We start from the raw sequence: 22,487 nt of genomic DNA, 5'->3' as shown, positions 1-22,487 counted from the left end.
AAAAAGGCATTGTTGATCGCCAAACTGCTCTTGGACGGTTGGGAGAAGTTGCTCTTGGAGGACATTCTGGTACCATTCTTTATTCATGGCTGTGTTTTTAGGCAAGACTGAGAGAGAGCCCATTCCCTTGGCTGAGAAGCAACCCCACACATGAATGGTTTCAGGATGCTTGACAGTTGGCATGAGACAAGACTGGTGGTAGCGCTCACCTGGTCTTCTCCGAATAAGCCGTTTTCCAGATGTCCCAAACAATCGAAAAGGGGATTCATCAGAGAAAATGACTTTACCCCAGTCCTCAGCAGTCCACTCCCTGTACCTCTTTATTATTAAAGCAGTGGGGATGATGTTCAATATTAGTTTAATAATAAATCCAATGTAATAATGTAAACTAAATATACAAGCAACCCCTCTGAAAAAATGGATGGCAGACCATCCGGTAAAAAACTACTATGCACACTGAGTAAGGTGGAAGTTGAAACTGACAAGGTATCATATACTTGTAATAGATATGGCAACACGCAAAAAGTGAATAAAATACCCTTTATTAAAAAATGGGTGTACACATTAAACATAAAAAGGCATCACCAAAGTTTATGCATGACATGATAGCATGGTAGGCTATAACATGAAATTGTATAAATAGCCATATAATACAGGCTCAATGATAAAAGAAATACAAAAAATGTATATACTGAATAAGGTCCCCAAGGAAGTTATATATAATATGTGGTGCTATTAAGAAATACAATAACACTATAAATATGCATAAATCAAAGAACCATGAGTTCCAGTGCGCAATAAAGATCCATTGTGCAAGGAGCAAAAATCGCTCAATACAATGGGGAGCAAAAAAATGGTAAAGGGTTAATACCTCATGAGCCAAGAATAGATGCCTGTGAACGTGCCCCGACGCACGTTTCGGAGAAAAGAACTCCTTCGTCAGGGGGTAGGTACATTACTGGCCAGCACATTCATATATAGTGGATTCAATCAGGCAGGTCACATGACGGCGCATGCGCCGCCACCGCGACCCGGAAGTCACATGGCGCGCGGCGTCACATGACCAAACACTGCCGAATGAGTCCGGCGCGTCAGGGCATGAAGAGACGCCGTCACCATGCGAACCACCGGCGCCGAGGCGGCGCATGCGCACCAGTGCCCGCCAGAGAATATTGAGAAACACGCAAGTGCAGCAAACACTGCACTGAGGCTACAAAACCCAGCATAATAGCATGGTGTGTATAGGGCTTATAAGGACACGAATACAGGAAACACATATGCAGATATATGATATATACTGTATATACAAATTGTGCATAAAAATATAATAATGAAATAATATAAATAATAAAAATAAAAAACATATTACAAGTGACAATATGTATTTGTGCACAATACAACAAATAACCGCATGTGTATTTATATAAAGAAATATAAAAAAATATATAAAAATATATTTATAATAAAAAGTGACAAGCTACAAGGTGCAAGTGAAAAAAAGAGAAAGAGAATATACAGCAGCAAAGTATATATATAAATGCTGCACTCCATCCGTATTCCATATTGTAGTGTCTGTCTTATCTGCAAATAGATCTTATCACCGTTTCTTCTTTATCAGATGTAAACAATCCATAGCATGGAGGCCCGACCACAATAACTAAAATAAATGCGAAAAATATTAAAAGTGTACAAAAGAAATATAAATTTCATAAAAACGGAATGAAGGATAAACTCTCATTCAAACCCAGTGGAGACACAGTATTCAGTTAGAAACCCAGTGCTCAGTTAGAAACCCAGTGGATTTGGACACTGAATACTGTGTCTCCACTGGGTTTGAATGAGAGTTTATCCTTCATTCCGTTTTTATGAAATTTATATTTCTTTTATACACTTTTAATATTTTTCGCATTTATTTTAGTTATTGTGGTCGGGCCTCCATGCTATGGATTGTTTACATCTGATAAAGAAGAAACGGTGATAAGATCTATTTGCAGATGCAGACAGACACTACAATATGGAATACGGATGGAGTGCAGCATTTATATATATACTTTGCTGCTGTATATTCTCTTTCTCTTTTTTTCACTTGCACCTTGTAGCTTGTCACTTTTTATTATAAATATATTTTTATATATTTTTTTATATTTCTTTATATAAATACACATGCGGTTATTTGTTGTATTGTGCACAAATACATATTGTCACTTGTAATATGTTTTTTATTTTTATTATTTAGATTATTTCATTATTATATTTTTATGCACAATTTGTATATACAGTATATATCATATATCTGCATATGTGTTTCCTGTATTCGTGTCCTTATAAGCCCTATACACACCATGCTATTATGCTGGGTTTTGTAACCTCAGTGCAGTGTTTGCTGCACTTGCGTGTTTCTCAATATTCTCTGGCGGGCACTGGTGCGCATGCGCCGCCTCGGCGCCGGTGGTTCGCATGGTGACGGCGTCTCTTCATGCCCTGACGCGCCGGACTCATCCGGCAGTGTTTGGTCATGTGACGCCGCGCGCCATGTGACTTCCGGGTCGCGGTGGCGGCGCATGCGCCGTCATGTGACCTGCCTGATTGAATCCACTATATATGAATGTGCTGGCCAGTAATGTACCTACCCCCTGACGAAGGAGTTCTTTTCTCCGAAACGCGCGTCGGGGCGCGTTCACAGGCATCTATTCTTGGCTCATGAGGTATTAACCCTTTACCATTTTTTTGCTCCCCATTGTATTGAGCGATTTTTGCTCCTTGCACGATGGATCTTTATTGCGCACTGGAACTCATGGTTCTTTGATTTATGCATATTTATAGTGTTATTGTATTTCTTAATAGCACCACATATTATATATAACTTCCTTGGGGACCTTATTCAGTATATACATTTTTTGTATTTCTTTTATCATTGAGCCTGTATTATATGGCTATTTATACAATTTCATGTTATAGCCTACCATGCTATCATGTCATGCATAAACTTTGGTGATGCCTTTTTATGTTTAATGTGTACACCCATTTTTTAATAAAGGGTATTTTATTCACTTTTTGCGTGTTGCCATATCTATTACAAGTATATGATACCTTGTCAGTTTCAACTTCCACCTTACTCAGTGTGCATAGTAGTTAGTCCCTGTACCTCTTGCAGAATATCAGTCTGTCCTTGATGTTTTTTCTGGAGAGAAGTGGCTTCTTTGCTGCCCTCCTTGAGACCAGGCCTTACTCCAAGAGTCTCCGCCTCACAGTGCGTGCAGATGCACTCACACCTGCCTGCTGCCATTCCTGAGCAAGCTCTGCACTGCTGGTAGCCCGATCCCGCAGCTGAAACACTTTTAAGAGACGGTCCTGGCGCTTGCTGGTCTTTCTTGGGCGCCCTGGAGCCTTTTTGGCAACAAGGGAACCTCTCTCCTTGAAGTTCTTGATGATGCGATATTGTTGACTGAGGTGCAATCTTTCAAGCTGCGATACTCTTCCCTGATAGGCCATTTTTGTGCAGTGCAATGATGACTGCACGTGTTTCTTTAGAGATAACCATGGTTAACAGAAGAGAAACAATGATGCCAAGCACCAGCCTCCTTTTAAAGTGTCCAGTGGTGTCATTCTTACTTAATCATGACAGATTGCTCCATTAACACAGGTGTGGGTGTTGATGAGGACAGGGCTGGAGATCAATCACTGAAACGATGTTAGCTGGTCCTTTTATGGCAGGGCTGCAATGATGTTGAAATGTGTTTTGGGGGATAAAGTTAATTTTCTAGGCAAATATTGACTTTGCAAGTAATTGCTGTTAAGCTGATCACTCTTTATAACATTCTGGAGTATATGCAAATTGCCATTAGAAAAAATGAAGCAGTAGACTTTGTAAAAATTAATATTTGTGTCATTCTCTAAACTTTTGGCCATGACTATAGAAGCAAATAAAGGTAAAATACAGACATTAGAAAGGGCGGGTCCTATGTCCCCCAATGAAGGCTCCAAGAAAGATTTTACGGTAAGAACCCAAATATCTTCTTTGCTCTATCGCTTCACTGGACACAGGAAACCATGGGACATCCAAAAGCAGTCCACAAGGGTAGGACGAAAAAATGAGTGCTAGTCAAATGTACAAGCAGAGGCAAGAATCTCAGTTCAGAGACTGGCCTCCATAGTGTGCAAAACATTTCTGGCCAGGCCCGAAAACGCGAAGGAGATGGAAGAATGTGTCGAACCTGGAAAAGGTAAAAACCAATAGAGAAAGCTTAGAGAGCTGCTAATAGAGGCCTGATGAAGATAGGTGTGGAAGGCCCTAGGCCCAGATGAAGAGTAGGGAGACCGTGATGGAGCATGGTACCTTGCAAATATGCGCCCAGAAATGTAGAGCAGATCCAGACTAGAAAACTATTTTGATGATTTCCCAGATGCAAAGGGGAATACTCCCACAATAAAAAAGAGAACTGAACGCAGTACCACCATGACCAGAGTGGTCGGCAAGGGAAAGCAAAAGTACTGGAGTGGAGAGATCATTCCCGAAATAACCTTCCAGGAAACGAGAAAAGATGACAAAAAAATTGATGCTAAGACAAAACGCTGGACAGAGTTGAGACAGATGTGGACTCCCAAAGACACACGGGAAGCCACTAGAGATTTACTAAGGGTGCGCATCCCACAGTAAAAAAAAAAAAAAAATTAGATGAAATGGGTTACCCTACTTAGATTGCAATAAAGACGTGATTGGGGGAACCTGAATTTGGATGCTGCATTTCAAACTATGAAACTGAAACAATCAAATCATAAATCCGAAGATGATATAGAAGTTTCCAAGAGGAGCCTTTAAAAAGGTAGACTACACACGGTCAAAATTGTTGGTACCCCTCGTTTAATGACCGAAAAACCCACAATGGTCACAGAAATAACTTGAATCTGTGTGTACCTCCGCACTAAAAAGGGCAGAAGGAAGAGGGAGTATTTGAGTCCAGGCAACCGCAAAGGTGTTGGAAAACAATGGCTGAGTGGCGGAATCTGGAAGTGGACTGAAAAGCCTCGTAGAGTACTTTGGATCTCTTCAGAATGATGTATGGTATGAACTGCCATAAACGACTATGGACCACGACCGTCTCATAATACAAGCCGGAGAACCATCTGATGAGACAACCCTTCATCTGTTGAAGAACGTTCACAGGCTGGGAATTCAAGAGAACATGGCTTACTGCAGGCGAATTGGCAGACATTGTTCAGTCACATGACCGGACACTTCCGGCGAGGTTGACCAGAATAGCATCCCACCCTGGAAGGAAGAGAAACCTGGGTTCTGTCGTGAAAGAAAGAACTAATACATACCACTCTTGAGTTCGATATGAAGAGAAGGATAATAATAGTCTACAGGTAATCCTGAGCTGTGCGACACTGGGCTGAAATTGCTAACGAAGACAAAAGATGACGCTCGTCATGATGAACCTTCTGTCCGAGAGGACGTTTTGTAAAGAATGAGGTTAGAACACCACCACTAGACCAAGAGTATGCTCAGACGAGGACACTAAAAAATGAGAGTAAGCTGATGGTAAAGCCTAGGACTGGTGGAGAATCTTGGGGTCTCTGCAGTCTAGAAGTATGCAGAGATGGATCCATGCGCACTGGGCAGAGGTAGGCTGTATGTTTTATGGATTTAACAGTCTTGGAGGTTGACGAGAACATCAGTACACTAGTCAGAGATCCAGAATGGAAGGATAGGAACTGTCCTACACACTGAATCAAGAGATTACTCCATCCACTCATGTTTTTAAGCCACATAAAACATGGGAAGGAGACCTACCTACTGAACAGTTAACAATGGAGAGGTCTTAGCATAGAATCCAAGTACTGAAGAGCAACAGTGTGAAACTGATAGCCAGAAAGGGCAAAAAGAATTACCACTGAGGACTCTAGCTAATATGAGAATGGCCAGTCCAGCCTTTTGGGAAAAAAAAAACAAGTACTGATCCAGAGGCTTCTTGGGTAACCTTTGTCCAACCTGGACCTTATAGAAATGAAGGGAACAAGGATCCCTGAATGCTGGACCACTTACTTTGGTATGATCTGCAACCGGCCAAAAGACTGCGGAAAAGATCAGGAAAAGTAGGTCGCTGTTCAGCGATATACAACCATCTGTCGTCGGAGGAGCCCCGAGAAGACGACTGGTGCCGGCAACAGGATGCCTGGTGTAGGCAACTGAGAAGGCGGACGCCAGCTCACCGATACAACCAGTAAAGTACGAATGCTGAACCTGTGAACCACCGGGTCAGACAGTGATTCCGCAAGATGGAATGGGCTGTCCAGCTGAGAGAGTGCTGTAACTGGGAGTCAAAATGTAATAACCGGGAGAGGAAAACAAACTATGACTTTAAATACCAAGGAGGATACAATTCTTGCTGGAGGCAGTAACTTGTTTTCATGGTGCTCAAACATAAGATCTAGGCAGTGCACGAGGACAGCACAATACACATGGACAGCACTGTAAACAGTAACGTTTTTCACGATAGATAGAAATCCTGACCTACTGGATTGTTGGTAGTGGGTCCGATAACCGCATGATGAGCAAGGCACTTGGGACACAACCGTCATCAGGATGAGGCAGGAAATAGGGGTAATTTGCTGGATCGCAGACAGAGCACTCGGATCACTAATATAATTGGTCATCTTACGTGATAGATGCGTGTCTGTCTTACCGGACCGAGCATTTATATTGCTGCTGTGATAGTCGTTTGGTACGTGGTAGATGGTATGTCTGACTCACTGGATGGTGGACAGGACTACAAGGCATGCTGGTGAAGTCAACCAAGAAGTATGTTCGTCTGACTCCCTGAAAATTGAACCGAAACATGGACCGCTCCTCCAATCTACCGTGAGGTACGCTGTAGAATGTGTTGACTCGCCTGATAATATACAGAACATTAGTACCGCTGCTGCAGTCAACCACGAGGAACGTGATGCATGTAATTCACTGAATAGTGGACAGAGGCAAACGTGGACTGCTGCTACAGTCGACCATAAGGTATATGGTAGGTGGTGCATCTCACTCACTGGGTAATGGAATATACAAACACAACCACCAGAAATAAAGCTGGAGGAAAAAACGTTGCGTAGCCAAAAAAAAATTTAAGATAAAAAATCTTTATTGATGAAATAGTTAAAAAATATAATATATTAAATGCAAATGCTAATCAAGCTTGCGGAACTCAAAAGAGTGCAAAATACTGGAATGAATCATCCAAATGAGTAATGGCAAAGAAGAACACCTGTAGTTCAGACCAGAAAATTCAAAAAAGTTTTAGAAAATGTTTTCGATACATGAAATGAATACACATATCCACATATTAAAGTGCATTGCGCAAAAAAAAAAAATTATTTAAACAATGAAAAAATATTAAATCTCACATAATGAAAAAATTATAATTAGAACAGATATCTGGCACCTGAACTGCAGATTATAACGTGTAGGTTAATCCAAAATGCTGCAGAGCCTTCAATGAATTCTAGGTAAAGGATACATCTCCTACAATAAAGTGCTTGCGTGCACATAATAATGAGATACCATAAACCAAAAGAAATGAAAAAGCAGCAACCAAAAAATGTAGTGCAAATGAATGTGTAACTGAAATGAAGTGCTTGCGTGCACATAAGTATAATACCCTCTGTCAAATGAAAATCACAAGAAGGGAAAAAAAAAAAACTGCACTATTTTTTAAGGGTGCTTTTAAGGTATAAAATGCACCCATGCACATAAAACAATGGTGCTTAAACTATAAGGCAAAAAGAGATTAGCAGCAATAAAGTGCAGTTATACCTGAAAGTGCTTCAATGCAGGAATGCTCGGTGTGCGCTCCAACCCCGACAGCTGTTTCTCTAAATGCTTCCTCTATGGGGAACTATTTTAACTATATTTCATCAAGATTTTTTATTTTTAAAAAAAAATTTTTGGCTACGCAACGTTTTTTCCTCCAGCTTTATTTCTGGTGGTTGTGTTTGTATATTTCATGAATAGACGTTCTATTTTGCTCATCACATATGTATTTTGGACTGTGTTAATTCATTCACTTGATAATGGGCATAGCACTAGTACTGCTGCTGTCATGGTCCTCAATACCCTGCGACTGAATCACCGTTGGATGAAAACCCGGGAAAATAAGGCATAGGAAAGAACACTACAGGACGAGGTCTGGATACCTGACAGCATTAGACAGAATAGCAGTCTCTGAAATTTTCATGTACTCGCCCCCATGAAAAAATATGTCCCGGAGAATAACCTGTCACACCATATTACTGTATTGATTTATTTTCTAGTTCCTTTCTTTCTGGGGGGGGGGGAATCTAATGTGGATTAGACTGTTTGAGAACAAAGAGCTTTTAGTCAGCCAGGAACCGGTCCACACACTAATACAGCAGCGCACCTTTCTACATATAACCGTTGGAGCAGGCACCTGAGGAAGAAAGATTGTGCCGAAAGAGCGGAGAAAAACGCGTTCCCACGAGTCAGAAAGGTGTGCTGTTCTACTGGGTATCAAGGCGCGCTGGATTGGATGAGGACAGTGGACGGGAAGTAAAGAAGGGTCGGCACGACTGATTTGCTGTGATGGAAGGGGGCATGTCCAAGCCGCAGACAGCCCCAAGCTAAGCCGGGGGCTAAATTTGAAAACCTGGTCACCGGGAGGAACTGAGGTTGGCGAGGAAGACGTGGCTTGGCCAAAAAAAAAAAAAAAAAAAGGTCGAGCAAGACGCCCTCAATGCACTTCCCATGACCCACACAATTACACCTAATAAAAAGCCCTACATGTACAATGCTAATCAATAAAGAGCCTCAGAATAGGGAACCCTGCGAGTATCACTTCACGACCTATCACCTGCCGGGGGAAACAGAGGAATGGGGACGTTCAGGGGGGGGTTGGCACCCCTTCATCCCTGAAGATGTCTCAGATGCAAGTTCAGGCGTCCAAGCCTCACCGGATTGCGGGATGTCTAGTTCCTGAAACCGTCTGGCTCTGGTAGACAAGTGGGCAGGAGTGGAGGGCCAGGACCATTCCTTGGATCATCTGAACACATCGTGTGTTAAGCTATGTGCACACACTGCGGATTGGTCTGCGGATTTTTATCTGCAGAACCGCAGGTAAAACCATGCATAAAATACCTGCGGTTTGCCACCTGGACAATGGAATAGGTGGCAAACCGCAGCAGAATCCACAGAAATAATTGACATGTCAATTGTTTCTGCGGATTCAAAACCGCAGCTTTTCCGCAGTTAAAAATCCGCAGCGTGTGCACAGCAGAATGTTAATCCCATAGGATAACATGCTACTGTACACTGTCTGCAGAACTGCTGCAGATCCGCAGCAAAAACCGCAGCGTGTGCACATAGCCTTAGGGTTCTGCCCGATAGACAGATAAGGATATGGGGTGTCAGTCCATGCTGTATTCTCTGTTTCTACGTGGGGTAAGAGAGTGACTGTTCATGTTCTCACTGTTTCCCTCCCAAGAATAGAAGAGGAAACCTGAAAAATGGTGAAAACCGAGGTAGATAATGATCTAATAAAAGGACCCATGTCTGCCAGTCGGTGGGTGTATACTACTGAGGAGCAGCTAACTTTTTTGTATTGCCTAGTGTCAGCAATATACACCCATGGTTTCCGGGGTCCCCCCCAATGAAGCACTAGAGAAACAACTTGTGCCGTTTTCTGCGTAGGCCACTGTCTGATGATGGATGGTAACAACTCCCACCATCTCCTTACCATTGTTAAGAACCAAATATAAAAGGAAAAAACAAATATTTTGAAATAATTATTATGATTTATTAATAAATGAAGCAATGGCTAAAATGATAACCTGAAATAAAACCTTACAAAAACACAGTCCCCTGATTTTTTTTTTTTTACAAAAGATTCTGAACATTTTATTCAAGTAGCTGGAGTAATTTATTACAATAAGCCCAACTTGTGCTCCATCATCATGTGCGGCTCTCCCATCATTTCACACTGAGAAGGGTCTGCAAAACAAAAATGGCAGCTGGTCAAAAAAAGACGATGTTCTCCTCTGCAAGAAGGAATAACTGGGATCCAGAATACGCAGATTAGAAAAGGAAAGTTCACAGTGCTTGAGCTCACTCACTGCAGCTCCTGTCGGTCTACGGGACTGATGGAGATACAGTACAGGTCAGCGCTCAACTGTTCGGGGGTCCCACAGAACAGAGGAGCAGCGGGCATGTCTGGACGTCACTGCAGTGAGAAAGGGACGTGGGACGCCTAGAAATCAGGCCCTAATCACCTATTCTGTAAAGTGATAAATGCTGATTTTGCCTACAAGCTCTTTCCAATAGACCTGTGAAGTGCTGCTCTTATGGTGGACAAGGTTGCCAGACCCCACTGTTACTCCACCTAAAGGGCACACAGTTCAAGCCAGCAGCGCAACAATGCTGCCGGTCCGAACTGTCATTCAAGCATGAGCGCAACGCTTTCCCCCAGAAAGCAGAAGCTGGCAGGCTGGGGAGTAATAACAAATGTAACTTCTGGCAACCAGAGTCTCTGCGATCTGAGACGTATCTTACAAGAAAACAGCGCCATTGTCTCATCAAAATGAGCGATACCTCGGCAGACCCAGAAGTATCCCACTGCTACCCAAGGTCCGCTGTGCACCGGAGGTCTGATCACGTATTCAGTTGTGCATTGTGTTTTTGTTGGAAAGCACAATGTAAATGTGAAAAGAGCCGACAGTACAGAGACACAGAAAGAAGAGAGTTTTACCATTAAGAATATCTTCAAAGCCGATACACTCGTCGTTCCCTCTCAAGGTGTCCAGAGCGATGTTAGAGCTCTGCAGGAATGGAAGGCGCTGAATCTATCGCAAAGGACAACAATTGGTACAATAATTATAGGCTTCCATTTGGGAAGGTTCCCAGCTTTAGTTCCCCCTCCTCATACCCCAACAACACTTCTAAAGGCTTGTGCTGTGTAAAGACAAGAATCAGCCTCTCTTTTCCCCACTGCAACAATGCTGATGGCGTGAATACAGCTCGTGACCGCTGCAGCCAATCACTGGTCTCAGATGTTTTGTGCCATCTACATGATCATAACCGCTAAGCCCAGGCAAGAGAACGGTCACACTTCAAGAGTGGGCAGTTCAACCCCTTCCTGTTGGAACTAAGTTTTTACACTTTGGTTTGACAAGTAATTACGTTAAATAGTAAAGAGAAAAAAAAACAACACACTTTTTATTAATTTTACAACATTCACCGTACAGTGACAATGGCATGGTAAGATCTTCAGGTCAGTACGACTGCTGCAGTTCCAAATATTTATATTTTAGTGGTTGTAAAAACTAATTCTGAACTTTTTTTTTTTTTACAAAGTCTCCATTTTCTGAGATTTATTTCCAGTGATGCAGCTGTGCAAGGACTTGTTTCTTCAGTCTGAACTGTATCTTTTAGGCTACGTTCCCACAATGACCTTTTAATGATGCAGACTTTTTGCACCCATTATGTAAATCGGGTTATTTGCATTTTTGAGTGCACGTTTCTACATGCACTTTTTATTGCTGCGATTTTTGTCTTTCCTTGATGTGTCATGTCTAGTGATGAGAGAGTATACTCGTTGCTCGAGTGTCCTCCGAGTATTTTGGCGTGCTCAGAGATTTAGTTTTCGTCGTCTCAGCTGCATGATTTGCGGCTGCTGGACAGGCTGAATACATGTGGGAATTCCCTAAAACAGGCATTCCTCACATGTATTCTAGCTGTCCAGCAGCCGCAAATCATGCAGCTGAGACGACGAAAACTAAGTCTCCGAGCACGCCAAAATACTCGGAGGACATTCGAGCATGCTCGGGGAAAACTAGAGCAACGAGTATACTCGCTCATCACTAGACATGTTTTAAAATAAATCTTTTTTTGTTTTGATACTTTCTGCTATTTGGCTTTGACAAAATGTTATTGATACAGTCAAGTGTGGACCACATGCCTTCCCTGCTGCAGTAACGCATGTAATCCACACGTGCGTTTTCTTTTGTATTTTTTACTTTTTTCTTGTGGATTTCCTAACATCTAATCAAAGCAAATGCGGAAAATCTGAACAGAAAACTCACTGTACCCGTAAGAGAAATCGACATGTTGCCGATATGAAACACGTAACACAGGTCAGTTTACGATGTGGGGAAAGAAGCAGAGAGGGGAAACTCCAAAAACTTATCATGGGCACCTTATTGGTAGCATTTTGATTGCCTTTCATTTGTGATGACAGATATAAAAAAAAAATTTCCTGGCAAACTATGGCATTTATTACTGTATAGATTAACTGTATACTGTAATAAAATATAAACACATGGGCCATTCACACAGTGAACAAGTCTGTAGGACAGTGTTCACACCACCAAAAGACTGAGAGACAGAAAAACACAGTATAACAAACATCAGACTTGTTCACTGTGTGCATGGCCCATGTGTTTATATTCAATTGGTTTCTTGTTTTTGCAAGATTAGGGAGGTCTCCACCCCTCCCTTGCGGGTCGTGCACATATAAGCCACCTTCCACAGCGTGTCCACATCGGACATTACCTTTCTGAATCCTGCTCATATAGGTACCATACACATGGTCAGGTTTTTACATACATCGGTTAGGGACTGCTCTGATATGGGTATACCTTGACATTTGGTAGAGCGGCTTAGTATACATTTTTTGCAAAAACATATCAACCTAATACCCTGTTTTGTTATCTTTTTACTAGCACTTACTTTTCTACAACAGAGTATTTTTATACGTTTGTTATACTGTGTTTTTCTGTGTATACTGTAATAAATTTCAGACATCAAGTAATTATTTTATTTTTTTACTTTTAAACTAGGAAAAAAAAAACAAAAGGTAAAAATATACTTTTAGTCTCCCTAGGAGACATGAACCTGCGATTGCTATTACCATATATTGCGAAGTTACAGAATATATTTAAAAAAAAAAAACCAAACCCTACCCTTTAAGGCCATATTTTTGGCCCAAATACTGTTTAAAAAAAACACATGGACCGCACTTGGGCCAATGTAACTCTATAGGGCAGTGCAGAACAAAATTTTTTTGAATGACTGGATCAGTGCCCGAAAAAATAAAAATAAGCAGCAGCATGCAGATTTTTTTTCTTGTGAATCGGATGAGAGTCGCCCATTCAAGTTACAGGTCTCAGAAAATGGTGACTCAAACATGTTTGTCATTTCTGTAATCGTACTGACCTGAACATAGTGAATAAAAAAATTAAAATAAAAATAATTGCCATGCTTGGATTTTTTCCCCACGCTTTCCAATACATCATGTGATTAAAAAAAAAAAATGTTGTAAATTAAAAGTACAACTTGTTCCACAAAAAACAAGCCCTCAGATGGCTAGGTCAATGGAAGGAAATGCAAAAACATAAAACCGCCATGGAATGGGTTACAATAGAAAACTGTAAACCGGTCTTTTAAATTATTATTAATAGCTGATGCAAAAAAAAAAAAAAACCCTCACGTACATGGATGATAAGTTTAAACAAAATAAAAAACTAATGATTTTTTATACATTCGCGTGAACCTGGCGTTATACAACCAAGCCACAAAGATGGTGATGACACCGGCCTTCAGAAAGCCCCAGGCTGTAACCCACTGACACCACACAATATTATCAGGAGTAGCCGAGAAGAGCCCAAACATGGGAACCAAATGCGGACCCAAGTTCCTGACAGTTTCAATGAAAGGGTTAAACAGCAGCAATTGGCATCCGCTCTCATCACTGCTGATAGAGGATTGTGCCTGCTGTGTAATGATGAGCAGGCTCCGCTCCTGAGCCCACCCATACACCCTCTCTCAATGGCAGTCGTACATGCAGGTCTTACATTATGAAGGGGTTAAAACATTTCTGGAATTCCCGCCATCTTCATGACCCTTTTGTCATGAGCGCGTACCTTTATACCTAGATATATATATGTACCTGCTTTGCTGCTTTAAACTCCATTTGCAGCTTCAGAGGAGCGTGCAAGCCTTGGATGTTTCGCAGAGAAGAGAAACTGACGTTATCCTGGTTTATCTGAAACTAAACAAGATCAATATGTTAGTAATATCTGTACGACAGAAGCTATGAAGGCATCTGAATGGTAATATAATGGTAGAGGAGACAGTGCTGTACAGAGCCGTGCCGCGTACACCAACCTGTGTCCCGACTGCGGCTCACAATGTACATTTCCTATCCTGGACTCATGCAGTACACACAGGACTGGAGTCAGCAATCTGCAGCGCTCTGGAGGTGACCCATACTCTGACACTGCCCTACAGTAGTCCTCCGGGGGGCAGAAGACCGGACAGCATCCCTTCTGGGTGATACTTACATTTTTCTCCGACAGCTCTAGTGAATGACTGGGCAGGAGGTCGCTCTGCACACTGCTAAATCTGCAATGGAGGAAGATGGAGATATTATTCGTCACTAATAAAGAGCTCGTCCAGGACAATATATACCACTTTCCAATACATTTACATATTTTTGATTCTCCCAGCTCCTGACTGCCGACAGACACTACAGTGTTGGGTAACTGACTTATACAGAAGCAGAAGGGCCCCACTGATTATTATGGGGTCGGACGGAGATCTGTCAGTTTTTAGAGGGACAATCATAATGATCAGTGGGGCCCCGCTGTTTTCATGTGCATCAATACAACGGATTTATTTTGGGCGTCTGTTTATAAAGCAGAAAAGGCCCCAAACAACAGCCACAATGTTTCATCAATATAGCGTCTGCCCCAAAGCCATAAGGGGCGCAGTCACATTATATGTCACTAATGACGAGAACACAATTCTGCAGCCTACCAGCACCCAGAGGTAGGACCATGTTCACATGATGCATCCATACCACCCATGTGCTAAGGGTTGTACTTCTGGCACATGACGACAATGATGACAGCATGCCTTGACTTGTTTTTTAGTCTGTGCAGAATAACAGTGATACTGTTGTGTGTAAACCAGGTATTGGTACTTTTGGCAGTGTGGACAGGTGCCGAGTCCTGATGGAGAATGAAATTTCCATCTCCAAAAAGCTTGTCGGCAGAGGGAAGCATGAAGAGCTCTAAAATTTCCTGGTAGCCGGCTGCGCTGACTTTGGTCTTGATAAAACACAGTGGACCTACACCAGCAGATGACATGGCTCCCCAAACCATCACTGGTTGTGGAAACTTCACACTAGACCTCAAGCAGCTTGGATTGTGGCCTCTCCACTCTCCCTCCAGACTCTGGGACCTTGATTTCCAAACGAAATGCAAAATTTACTTTCATCTGAAAACACCTTGGAGCACTGAGCAACGGTCCAGTTCTTTTTCTCCTTGGCCCAGGTAAGACGCTTCTGGTGTTTATTGGTCATGAGTGGCTTGACACACAGAGGAGATGGAAATTTCATTCTCCTGCAGGACTTGGCACCTGTCCACACTGCCAAAAGTACCAATACCTGGTTTACAAACAGTATCACTGTGCATGATTGGCAGCAAACTCTCCTGACCTTAACCACAAAAAGAATCTATGAGGTATTGTCAAGAGGAAGATGAGAGACACCAGACCCAACAATGCAGATGAGCTGAAGGCTGCTATCAAAGCAACCTGGGCTTCCATAACCCCTCAGCAGTGCCACAGGCTGATCGCCTCCATGCCACGCCGCATTGATGCAGTAATTGATGTAAAAAGGAGCCTCAACCAAGTATTGAGTGCATTTACTGATCATACATTTCAGTAGGCCAACATTTTGGATTTTAAAATCATTTTTTCAAGCTGGTGTTATATAGTATTCTAATTTACTGAGATAATGACTTTTGGGTTTTCACTGGCTGTAAGCCATAATCATCAACATTAACAGAAATAAACATGTGAAATAGATCACTCTGTTTGTAATGACTCTAATATATAAGTTTCCCTTTTTGTATTGAAGAACTGAAATAAATTAACTTTTTGATATTCTAATTTTGTGAGAGGCACCTGTATGTGTAATATTCATATTCCCAATGTACACCAGGAATATAACTTATGTTTCATCTTCTATAATCAAGAGCTGGGTGAAGTTTACTAGAGCGTGGTCTGAGTTTTTCTTGAACCCATAAACTTGCATGTCTCGAGCATCAACACTTTTGGACATTTAGGGGCCAAATCGTTAAGACTTAACCCCTTAATCCCGTCCATGTGCCCTGGGACTTAATTCCCAGGGACGGGATAGTACGTCATAGCGATCAGCGCCGCTGATCGCGGCCGGGTGTCAGCTGATTATCACAGCTGACACCTGGCACAATGTATCAGGGGGGGTCACGGAGCGCCCCCGACATGTTAACCCCTTGCACACCGCGATCAAACATGATCGCGGTGTACCGGGGGTTAAAGGGAAGCATCGGCAGGGAGGGGATCCCTCCGTGCTTCCCTGAGCCCCCCACGGCAGCGCAATGTGCAGCGCTGCTGCGGGGGGCTCCTTCCCTGCAGGCCCCCGAATCCAAGTTGGCGACGGGGACCTTCGGGGGCCTGCAGGGAGCCGGCTTCCTCAGTGCCTGCAAAGCGCAGGCACGAGGAAGCCTGCTGCACTGCCTGTGACAGATTGCTGATCTGTCAAAGTGATCTGTGATGTGACAGATCAGCGATCTGTCACAGGACAGTGATGTCCCACCTGGGACAATGTAATAAAGTAAAAAAAAAATAAAATAAAATAAAAAAAGTGTTGTTAACATAATTAAAAAAAAAATCTCCAAATAAATTAGAAAAAAAAAATATTCCCCCAATAAATTCATTTTTTGGAAATAAAAACAAAAGTACACATTTGGTATCGCCGTGTCCATAACGACCTGCCCTATAAAACTATCCCATTAACCCCTTTAGCGAACCCCTTAAAAAATAAAAAACGAAGCAAAAAAATAATGATTTATTATCATACCGCCGAACAAAAAGTGCATTAACGAGCGATCAAAAAGAAGCATATAAATATCCATGGTACCGCTGAAAACGTCATCTTGTCCCGCAAAAAAACGAGCCGCCACACAGCATCATCAGCGAAAAAATAAAAAAGTTATAGCTCGCAGAACAAAGCGATGCAAAAATAATTTATATAAAATGGTTTTCATTGCATAAAACCGACAAAACATAAAAAAACGACCTAAATGAGGTATCGCTGTAACCGTACTGACCCGAAGAATAAAGCCGCTTTATCAATTTTATCGCACGCGGAACAGTGTAAACGCACCCCCCCCAAAGAAATTCATGAAACGCTGGTTTTTGCTCATTCTGCGTCCCAAAAATCAGAATAAAAAGCGATCAAAAAATGTCACGTGCCCAAACATGATACCAATAAAAACGTCAACTCGCCCCGCAAAAAATAAGACCTCACATGACTCGGTGGGTCACAATACGGAAAAATTATAGCTCAATATGTGGTGATGCAAAAACTATTTTTACAATAAAAAGCGTCTTTTAGCGTGTGACAGCTGCCAAACATAAAAACCGCCATAAATAGTAAATCAAACCCCCCGTTATCACCCCCTTAGTTAGGGAAAAATAATAAAATTAAAAGAAAATGTAATTATTTCCATTTTCCCATTAGGGTTAGGGCTGAGATTAGGGGTAGGGGTGTGTTGGGGTTAGGGTTGGAGTTAGAATTGGGGGTTTCCACTGTTTGGGCACATCAGGTGCTCTCCAAATGCAACATGGCGTCTGATCTCAATTCCAGCCAATTCTGAGTTGAAAAAGTCAAATGGTGCTCCTTCCTTCCAAGCTCTGCCATGCGCCCAAACAGTGTTTTACCTCCACATATGGGGTATCAGCCTATTCAGGACAAATTGCAAAACAACTTCTGGGGTCCAATTTCTCCTGTTACCCTTAGGGAAATAAAAAATTGGGGGCAAAAATATTTTTGTGGAAAAAAATGATTTTTTTATTTTCACGCCCAGGCGTTATAAACTTCTGTGAAGTACTTGGGGGTTCAAAGTGCTCACCACACATCTAGATAAGTTCCATGGGGGGTCTAGTTTCCAAAATGGGGTCAGTTGTGGGGAGTTTGAATAGTTTAGGTACATCAGGGGCTCTCCAAACGCACATGACACCCACAGACCATTCCATCAAAGTCTGCACTCCAAAACATCACTACTTCCTTTCCGAGCCCCGACGTGTACCCATACAGTAGTTTTCTCCCACATATGGGGTATCAGCGTACTCAAGACAAATTGGACAACAACTTTTGGGGTCCAATTTCTCCTGGTACCCTTGGGAAAATAAAAAAATTGGTGACTAAAAGATCAAGTTTGTGGAAAAAATACGATTTTTTTATTTTCACGCCCGGGCATTATAAACTTCTGTGAAGCACTGGAGGGGTCAAAGTGCTCACCACACATGTAGATAAGTTCCTTGGGGGGGGGGGGGGGGGGGTCTAGTTTCCAAAATGGTGTCATTTGTGGGGGTTTCCACTGTTTTGGTACATCAGGGGCTCTCCAAACGTGACATGGTGTCCGATCTCAATTCCAGCCAAAAACGTCAAATGCCGCTGATTCCCTTCCGAGCTCTGCCATGCGCCCAAATAGTGGGCTACCCCCACATATGGGGTATCAGCGTACTCAGGACAAATTGCACAATAACTTTTAGGGTCCTGTTAGCCTTGGAAAAATAAGAATGGAGGGTGAAAAGATCATTTTTGTGGAAAAAATGATTTTTTAATTGTACCGCTGTACGTTACAAACTTCTGTGAAGCCCTTGTGGGTTCAAAGTTCTCACCACATATCTAGATAAGCTCCTCAGGGGGGGGGGGGGGGGCGTCTAGTTTCCAAAAAGGGGTCACTTGTGGGGGGTTTCCACTATTTAGGTACATCAGGGGCCCTCCAAACGTGACATGGCGTCCGATCTGAATTCCAGCCAATTTTGCATTGAAAAAGTCAAACGGTGCGCCTTCCCTTCTGAGCTCAGCCATGCGCCGAAACAGTGGTTCCCCCCCACATATCAGGTATCAGCGTACTCAGGACAAATTGCATAATACATTTTGCAGTCCAATTTCTCCTGTTACCCTTGGTAAAATAAAAAAAAATGAACCTGAAGTATTTTTTTTGTGAAAAAAAAGTTAAATGTTCATTTTTTTTTAAAAAATATTCAAAAAATTCCTGTGACGCACCTAAAGGGTTAATAAACTTCTTGAATGTGGTTTTGAGCACCTTGAGGGGTGCAGTTTTTAGAATGGTGTCACTTTTGGGTATTTTCTATCATATAGACCCCTCAAAGCGGCTTCAAATGTGATGTGGTCCGTAAAAATAAAATGCGTATTGTGAAGTGTGACACATGTACCCGGCTCGGAGGGTGTCCTGGACTCCATAGCCGCCATACTCTGTGGAGAGCTCAGCGATCGGTATGCTGTCCTTCAGCTGGGAAGAAAGGGCCTTGGTATTCTGGAAAACAAAGACGAATGCTATAAATCTGCCATAAACTGACTGTCCAGCAGCAGACGCCTCGTTCACACAGAGGTCACGGCCAGCGGACGCCTCGTTCACACAGAGATCACGGCCAGCGGACGCCTCGTTCACACAGAGATCACGGCCAGCGGACGCCTCGTTCACACAGAGATCACGGCCAGCGGACGCCTCGTTCACACAGAGATCACGGCCAGCGGACGCCTCGTTCACACAGAGATCACGGCCAGCGGACGCCTCGTTCACACAGAGATCACGGCCAGCGGACGCCTCGTTCACACAGAGATCACGGCCAGCGGACGCCTCGTTCACACAGAGATCACGGCCAGCGAGGGTAAGCGGACGCCTCGTTCACACAGAGGTCACAGCCAGCGAGGGTAAGCGGACGCCTCGTTCACACAGAGGTCACAGCCAGCGAGGGTAAGCGGACGCCTCGTTCACACAGAGGTCACAGCCAGCGAGGGTAAGCGGACGCCTCGTTCACACAGAGGTCACAGCCAGCGAGGGTAAGCGGACGCCTCGTTCACACAGAGGTCACAGCCAGCGAGGGTAAGCGGACGCCTCGTTCACACAGAGGTCACAGCCAGCGAGGGTAAGCGGACGCCTCGTTCACACAGAGGTCACAGCCAGCGAGGGTAAGCGGACGCCTCGTTCACACAGAGGTCACAGCCAGCGAGGGTAAGCGGACGCCTCGTTCACACAGAGGTCACAGCCAGCGAGGGTAAGCGGACGCCTCGTTCACACAGAGGTCACAGCCAGCGAGGGTAAGCGGACGCCTCGTTCACACAGAGGTCACAGCCAGCGAGGGTAAGCGGACGCCTCGTTCACACAGAGGTCACAGCCAGCGAGGGTAAGCGGACGCCTCGTTCACACAGAGGTCACAGCCAGCGAGGGTAAGCGGACGCCTCGTTCACACAGAGATCACAGCCAGCGAGGGTCAGCGGACGCCTCGTTCACACAGAGATCACAGCCAGCGAGGGTCAGCAGACGCCTCGTTCACACAGAGATCACAGCCAGCGAGGGTCAGCGGACGCCTCGTTCACACAGAGATCACAGCCAGCGAGGGTCAGCGGACGCCTCGTTCACACAGAGATCACAGCCAGCGAGGGTCAGCGGACGCCTCGTTCACACAGAGATCACAGCCAGCGAGGGTCAGCTTTGGTGAAAAGGGATATTCCTCCTTCATAAAGTGACGACAGATAGGATGTCGCTGAAGTCCTGGATTCACCACTGACCCTTACAATGAAGGTACAGTCACATTCATTTAGCAGTGCAGCCCCTGCAGTGGCACCCCAGATAATTCATTTTCATATAGAAGTAATGCACACGTCTACATGAGACGACTATATAGTTTCTTAAAATCCCATGAATATTTTTTTTTTTTAAGTGGCGACAGAAAACAAAGTCACCCCTACACCAGGACCAGTAGGGCAGGTGCCCCATTCTCAGGATTATGGGGGTGCCTGACACCTGATGGTGCTAAGGAGAAATTATTCCAGGATATCAAACTAAACAAAAAACATGACGTGGGAAAAAAAAATGTTATCTATAAAAGCAGGGAAAAAAGTAAAACCAATAAAGCAGTGGCGAAGTTGGGGAACATCGGGTTCTGAGCCCTGGGGGAGCGCCAGGACCCGAGCCCCCCGGGAGGGTAGCGACCCAAGGGGGAGCGCCAGGACCCGAGCCCCCCGGGGGGGGGGAAGCAACCCAAGGGGGGGGAGCGCCAGGACCCGAGCCCCCCGGGTGGGGGGGAAGCGACCCAAGGGGGGAGCGCCAGGACCCGAGCCCCCCGGGGGGGGGGGAAGCGACCCAAGGGGGGAGCGCCAGGACCCGAGCCCCCCGGGGGGGGAAGCGACCCAAGGGGGGAGCGCCAGGACCCGAGCCCCCCGGAGGGGGGGAAGCGACCCAAGGGGGGAGCGCCAGGACCCGAGCCCCCCGGGGGGGGGGGGAAGCGACCCAAGGGGGGAGCGCCAGGACCCGAGCCCCCGGGGGGGGGGGGGGGAGCGCCAGGACCCGAGCCCCCCGGGGGGGGGGGGGAAGCGACCCAAGGGGGGAGCGCCAGGACCCGAGCCCCCCGGAGGGGGAAGCGACCCAAGGGGGGAGCGCCAGGACCCGAGCCCCCCGGGGGGGGGGAAGCGACCCAAGGGGGGAGCGCCAGGACCCGAGACCCCCGGGGGGGGGGAAGCGACCCAAGGGGGGAGCGCCAGGACCCGAGCCCCCCGGGGGGGGGGAAGCGACCCAAGGGGGGAGCGCCAGGACCCGAGCCTCCCGGGAAGCGACTCATGGGGAGCGCCAGTTTGTGCTCTACTTTATGGAGGACACATACAATTTACCAGATGTAAAGTAAATCCATCAGTACCGCTGATTTCCCCCTCCAGGGTCGCCCCCTAGTGATGAGCCCCTCCATGGAGCGACCCTTGCTGTACACTGCAGGTAAACACAGCATTACGGGTCGCCAGAAGGTACAAAACTCCCCAAGTGGCGGCTGGCCCTGCACACGGCGAGGCCGGTGACACAGCAGGACAGCGCCATAGAAGAAAGTGAAAGCCTCCCGAGAGCGCGACCACCTCACGCCGCCGCGTCGCCCCCATCGCTGTGCCCTGAGGCCCAGTACCAGGCACCGCCGCACTCACCATAATGACGGGGATTCTCCGGTTACGGCTCACTCACTCCCATTCAGTGCCTGGAACGCAGAATCACTCTTAGGCTCTACAGCGCATGTGCGAAACGGAAATCGTGCGTAATGACGTAAGGCAACTTACGTCAGCACGTAAAGGGCGGAGCTAGCTACTGTAGTGGAAGCGGAAAGCGTCCTGTTGTGTAGTCATTTGTCGTCGTCTTTGTTGTTGTCTGTTTGGTTGTGAATGATAGCAGATGTGTCGTCATAGTAACGGGGAATAAAAGGGTTAATGCTTCATTTTCCATAATTAGCAATAAAATATATAAACCTTCACTGTAGGGCTGTGTGCACACACGGGCGGTATCTGCAGCAGAAAATCCTGCAAACACATTGGCTCAGTGCAGCACTGTTGGCTGGTGAGGGCCACAGAGTATTGTGGACTGTCACTTTATAG

At 44.8% G+C, this 22,487-nt stretch overlaps 1 protein-coding gene across 1 annotated transcript; it reads right to left on the bottom strand.

Moving 5' to 3' along the window:
* Positions 1-9,778: 9,778 nt before the first annotated feature.
* Positions 9,779-22,204, bottom strand: POMP (proteasome maturation protein). Its single transcript, XM_073583150.1, has 6 exons — positions 22,047-22,204; positions 19,292-19,392; positions 14,341-14,401; positions 13,947-14,048; positions 10,749-10,842; positions 9,779-9,994 (listed from the first exon to the last, which is right to left on the bottom strand). The coding sequence occupies exons 1-6, from the start codon at positions 22,047-22,049 to the stop codon at positions 9,927-9,929; spliced, it is 429 nt and encodes a 142-aa protein (XP_073439251.1). The 5' UTR covers positions 22,050-22,204; the 3' UTR covers positions 9,779-9,926.
* Between the last annotated feature and the right edge of the window lie 283 nt (positions 22,205-22,487).

Source organism: Dendrobates tinctorius, unplaced genomic scaffold (assembly GCF_039654945.1).
Source record: "Dendrobates tinctorius isolate UK_male_01 unplaced genomic scaffold, ASM3965494v1 ptg000075l, whole genome shotgun sequence".
Lineage (NCBI taxonomy): Eukaryota > Metazoa > Chordata > Amphibia > Anura > Dendrobatidae > Dendrobates > Dendrobates tinctorius.
The sequence above is the reverse complement of the archived record's forward strand: the minus strand, read 5'-3'. Positions and strand labels throughout refer to the sequence as shown.